Below are 6342 nucleotides of genomic sequence, written 5' to 3' on the forward strand. Positions count from 1 at the left end.
GTGCCCGGGAGTGGACTATTTTGTGGAAGGTCCAGACCATCTGTTCGAAGTAATTGCCCAAAAGAGGAGTTCCCAAAAATCGCAGAGTCTGCACTACTTCCATAGGAACCAATGTCAATGTAGGTAAAGCAATAATTGGCATCAGCCACAGCCATTAAGACGAATGAAAAGTATTTCTTATAATTGAAATACTGGCTCCCACTAGCCATGGGCTTAACAATTCTGATGTGTTTCCCATCGATCGCTCCCAGACAATTCGGAAAGTTACAGCGTTCCCAGAATACTTGGGAAATTTTTTCCCAGTCCTCTGCTGCCGGTTTTTTAAACACAATGGGTTTCAGGACTTCCCAAATGGCACTGCAGGTGTCCCGAATTATATAACTGGCAGTAGATCTTCCAATACGAAACGAGTAATGCAGACTTGCAATCGATTGTCCAGTTGATAGATACCTACAAAGAAAATAATATATATTATTTTATTTTATTTTTTACAGTGAAAATTCTAAAACTCAGATGGAAGAGTATAAGGGACGCCTACGCTCGCCAGCTGAAGGCACAGCGGGAGCAGCGCCGAAGTGGGAGTGGAGCATGTTCGGTGAGAGAATACGTTCATGCAAAGGAATTGGAGTTTCTGAGACCGGTGCTGGATTTGGGGAGGTAAACCATTATCTGTACTTTGCTCGGTAAACCAAATGTTTTAAAATTATTTTTGAATACATGATTTCTTTTTTCAGTACTGAAAGCTGCTGGGACGAGGCTGCCACAGCTGTAGTAGACAGAGAGAGCGTGGCAGAGAGAGGGGACAGAGAGAGCGTGGCAGAGAGAGGGGACAGAGAGAGCGTGGCATCGGGGGATCAAGCGATGGCTACTCTGGAGCCGGAACCGCAGCACTCCGAGGCATCAAATGCTAATGCAACAAGACCACTTGCAGAGCAGCCCCCAGTTAACATTGCGCATATTGGACCTCCGCGTGCTCTGCGTAGGAGGGCTCCTGCTCCGGATCCAGCCCTGGATCGTATGTTGGACATTATGACCAACATGTCTGACCGGATGAGCAATAGATCGTATGGGCAAAATGTAGCAAAATGTCTGGGGGAACTAATCGACAAAGTTCCCCCAAATCTGCAAGCGGTGGTGCTGTCCTGTACGGCTAGATACATCTCGACATTTATACCCCCGACAGAAGCTGACGATTTATCCGAACCACCACCACCCTATGGCCCATATGCCAATAAACGGACCGAGCATGTCCCAACACCACCCACGACCCATTTCTCCCCACCACCCGTTACCCTTTGGACAGGACCACAGCTTTCCGACCAACCTCCTCGACCAACACCACCACCGACTTCTGCGCACCATCCTTTCACCACCACTCTATCTCATTTACCTCCTGTGCCAACACCTTCCACTCACACTTCTCTGAATCCTTTTCCTTATACACAACCTTCTTCTTACCACCCTCATTCTCCTTTTCCTCATCTCTCAACACCACCTGTCACATACAGTACTCTGCCTCCTACAACACTTTCTTCTTACCACCCACCACCTTCTACTTACCCTGCGTTAACGACTACACCTACATCACATTACCCACATCGACCGAGACAATCGACTTTCAGGAATGCCCCAACACGAACACCACCACCACCACAAGCAACACCACCTTCCAATTGGTCAGGGGAAGACAGCACCACCTCCACTTGGCCCCCTTTTGCCCACGCACTGTCGGTCGCCATGTCACCGCACGGGGAAGAGGACTCCTCCCCAAATTTACAGCAATTGTAAATAAGGATTATGTATAAAACATTTTTGTATATTTTGTGTATTTGTGCACTTTGTGTATATTTTCCTAATAAAAAAAAAAAGACCCAATGTTTTGGTTGATTAAAATATTAAAATAATTTTGTTCCTACAGAATTTTTGTTTGGTTTTTATTACACATATATATATATATATATATATATATATATATATAATAGAGTGTATTACATTCAAAGCGCTAAATAAAAATTACCTCAGTGTTATGATAAGTCGCTCCACAGGGGGGATACAGTTGCGGAAGTAGGTGTCCATCCTCTGCAATCTGTTGATCAACAATTCCAGCAACTCATCAAAGCTGTAAAGGAAAATGAAATTTAAAATTGGCAATGGATTGGTACTAGGGTTGCCACCTTTCCGGGATTCGCCAGAACAGTTCGGGTTTGGAATCATGTGTCTGGGTTTCAGACTGCCTGACACTCTGACAGATTTTTCTGACCAGAATATGGATTTCCGGCAGGGTTAATGGCTGCAGGGGATGAAAACTTACAACCCAGCAGCCACAGATATACCAGGATGAGATGTGCTATCTGCCAAGGGGTGAGTGAGCTCACCCTCCATCGCTGTCTAACAGAAGCACCCACCCCCTTTCTCTATCCTGCCTCTTGGTGAGTACACTAGGAAAAATCAGAGTTCTCACATTGGAGTCCTCTCCGTACATCAGAGATCTCGGTTTCCCCCTTAGATCATGGTTCACAGAGCATCCCTTATGTCTGAGTATCTTGAGGTCTCGCTTCAATCAGATTATGTTGGTTAACCCATACAGTGAAAGGGAAATCTGGGAGTTGAGATGCAAAAGGGTGACTGTGATGTAAAGGGGGACTCTGTGCACTGTAATGTAAAGGGGGATTCTGTGCACTGTAATGTAAAGGGGGACTCTGTGCACTGTAATGTAAAGGGGGACTCTGTGCACTGTAATGTAAAGGGGGACTCTGTGCACTGTAATGTAAAGGGGGAACTTTGTGGACTCTAATGTAAAGGGGGAACTCTGTGGACTCTAATGTAAAGGGGGAACTCTGTGGACTGCAATGGAAAGGGGACTATTTTTATTATATTCATATGATTAGAAATGTAAAATACTAACAAAATATATGTATAGTTCATAGTATTAAAAAAAATAGTTGTGCACCGCAGAAGTGTACATGTTTGACTTGAAGAAAAGGTGGCAACCCAAATGGTACAATGTAAAAAATAAATGATTCCAGATCATTTTTTACTAACCTTTTTATGGACATTCTGGTGTAGTCCAGAAATTTGTCTTCATGGTCACGGAGGTCTTGGTACATCACCCAAAATTGCCCTCTTTCTTCCCGATCAGCAATGACGGGGTGTATCCAAAATCTGCGTTGCCTCTTCCTTTTTCTCTGCCTCTCGTTTACAAGATATTGGCTAGCAGTGGCTGCTGCCATGAACAAAGCCATCTCGTCATCACTCATTTTCACAATGGAGTCAGAAGCACAAGGATGACCCGGAAGAGGAATTATCACCCAGGAAGAGGAAAAAAAAACCTTTCACATAGCAACAAATGATGACAGAGGTGATCTATTTTACTATTGGTCAAAAAAAAAAAAAAAAACGCTGGACGTCGCTCTGCTCAAACGCGCGCAAACGCGCGCAAACGCGCACCAAAACGCGCGAAAAAAACGCGCGTAAAAACGCCTGGTAACGCCAACGCCTAGGTGTGAATGCAGCCTTATGGAAGACATATTATTATACTTGTCATATACTAGAGACCTTCCTAAAGTGGAACATCCCAGTCTACATTCTATGTACTTAGTAAAATTCATAAAGATACCTGGGGCCAGATTCACAAAAGAGATACGACGGCGTATCTGCTGATACGCCGTCTTATCTCTGTTTTTAACTATGCGACTGATTCATAGAATCAGTTACGCATAGATATCCCTAAGATCCGACAGGTGTAATTGTTTTACACTGTCGGATCTTAGGATGCAATACCTCGGCCGCCGCTGGGGGGGGGTTTGCGTCGTAAACCAGCGTCGGGTATGCAAATTAGTAGTTACGGTGATCCACAACGGTTTTTCGCGTTCGCTACGTCGCTGCTAGTCTAGTTTCCCGTCGCAAAGTTAGTCGTCGTTTTGCTGCCCTAACTTTACACAGCCCACGTATGTGCTGTATAAAGTATGGCTGTCGTTCCCGCGTCGAAATTTAAAAAAAATGTTGTTTTGCGTAAAACGTCCGGGAATACGAAAGTACGCTACGCACGTCGCGCGTCGTCGCCGTTCGAAAAAATGACGTCACTTCGCGCAAAGCACGGCGGGAATTTCGAAACGGAGCATGCGCAGTAGGTCCGGTGCGGGAGCGCGCCTAATTTAAATGGCACACGCCCATTTGAATTACGCGGGCTTACGCCGGAGGCCGCCAGCGTAGGTTTTCATTGCAAGTGCTTTGTGAATCAGGCACTTGCGATGAAAACTTGCGGCGGTGTAACGTATCTACGATATGTTACGCTGCCCCACTTCGACGTGAATCTGGCCCTAAATCACCAACCCTTCAGGCAAATCAAAAATAGTATCAGTGGCTATAGATGTGTTGTGTTATATACTAGTATTCCTAAGGCCCCATACACACGAGAGGATCCATCCGCTGAAAAATCTCAGCGGATCGTTTTCAGCGGATGGATCCCCTGGTGTGTATGCTCCAGCGGATCTTTATCCGCGGATATTTCCGAATTCCAGCAGATAAAAATGTGTTGACATGCCAACAAATCTATCCGCTGGAATCGGATCCCACCGGATCGATCCGTCCGAGGGGATCCCCCGCATGCGTCGTAATGATTCGACGCATGCGTGGAATTCCTTATATGACTGCGTCGCGCACGTCGCCGCGTCATCATCGCGGCGACGGCGCGACACGTCATCGCCAGAGGATTTCGGCGCGGATTTCGATTCGATGGTGAGTACACTCCATCGGATGGAAATACGCGCAAATCCTCTCGTGTGTATGGGGCCTAAGAGTGATTTTATAACTATGAGATGGTCATATCGGAGAAAAAAATCACTTCTTTGTTTGTTGGAATTCATCTTGAAACATAACACCTTTGCATGCATATTCCCACTACCTCCAGGTGCTGTGGGTGATGATGATATGTGCCCCATTGTATGCCATCCTGTACCAGGGAGGGCGCGAAAACATTTTTTTTTAGTGACAGTGACTTTTCTATATACCTCAAGTGCCCCCCCTGGCAGGGCTCATGCTACCTATAGGCAAGTGTGCATATCAATCAGGGGTGCCACACTGCATGTCCCAGGGCTGGGAATATGGTGACCACGTGTCCCGGATTGCCCGGGACAGCCCCGCATTTTGCAGGTCTGTCCTGGGCATCTTCATTCCAGGACAATACAGTGTCCCTGAATTAACCCCCCTCCCCCCCCCCGGGCCAATCTGATGCCCCCAAAAAAGGCTGCCACATCACTGCTTTTGTAAGTCGTGTACCGGGGTGGGCTCTCCAAGATACAGCGAAGTCACGAACGAGGAAAGCAACTTTGACACCAACTTTTGTGAAACAGTTCTTTTCTTTTACTGTAACAAGGTATTAAACCGAAACCCCAAAATGAACACAGCAATAAGGTTACATACACCCAGCCGTAGCTGAGAACCCCTGTGCTGCACAGCAAGATGCCCCCGGGTGGATACGGAGGCAATTTGCCGTAATTTGCCTATTGGAGGATACAACTAGGACTGTCCCTCCGTACCTTTTTATTACCCTTATAAGAACGCGAACGATTGTGTATATGCTTAGTTTCGGGGTAATCTGCGGTACAGCACAGCAGCTTACAAACTTATCACTTCTATGCAATATTTACCCCCCACTTTTACATAACCGGTATGATAACACGTGTGTAAGTTTTACTTCCTTAACCACTTAAGCCCCGGACCAATATGCTGGCTAAAGACCCAAGGTGTTTTTACAGTTCGGGACTGCGTCGCTTTAACAGACAATTGCGCGGTCGTGCGACGTGGCTCCCAAACAAAATTGGCGTCCTTTTTTCCCCACAAATAGAGCTTTCTTTTGGTGGTATTTGATCACATCGGCGGTTTTTATTTTTTGCGCTAAAAAACAAAAATATAGCGACAATTTTGAACAAAATTCAATATTTTTTACTTTTTGCTATAATAAATATCCCCCAAAAACATATATATTTTTTTTCCTCAGTTTAGGCCGATACGTATTCTTCTATCTATTTTTGGTAAAAAAAATCGCAATAATCGTTTATCGGTTGGTTTGCGCAAAATTTATAGCGTTTACAAAATAGGGGATAGTTTTATTGCATTTTTATTTTTTTTACTACTAATGGCGGCGATCAGCGATTTTTTTTCGTGACTGCGACATTATGGCGGACACTTCGGACAATTTTGACACATTTATGGGACCATTGTCATTTTCACAGCAAAAAATGCATTTAAATTGCATTCTTTATTGTGAAAATTACAGTTGCAATTTGGGAGTTAACCACAGGTGGCGCTGTAGGATTTAGTGTACACTTAGTGTGTGTTTAC

The 6342-nt window shown here is 45.1% G+C and overlaps 1 protein-coding gene across 1 annotated transcript; it reads left to right on the forward strand.

Annotated features, from left to right (window-relative positions):
• Positions 1 to 460: 460 nt before the first annotated feature.
• Positions 461 to 1867, forward strand: LOC120909280 (extensin-like). The gene is made up of 2 exons (XM_040321021.1): positions 461 to 657; positions 735 to 1867. Exon 2 carries the CDS (start codon positions 862 to 864, stop codon positions 1786 to 1788), a length of 927 nt encoding a protein of 308 aa, XP_040176955.1. The 5' UTR covers positions 461 to 657; positions 735 to 861; the 3' UTR covers positions 1789 to 1867.
• Positions 1868 to 6342: the final 4475 nt, after the last annotated feature.

This window comes from Rana temporaria, chromosome 8, assembly GCF_905171775.1.
Source record: "Rana temporaria chromosome 8, aRanTem1.1, whole genome shotgun sequence".
Taxonomy (NCBI): domain Eukaryota; kingdom Metazoa; phylum Chordata; class Amphibia; order Anura; family Ranidae; genus Rana; species Rana temporaria.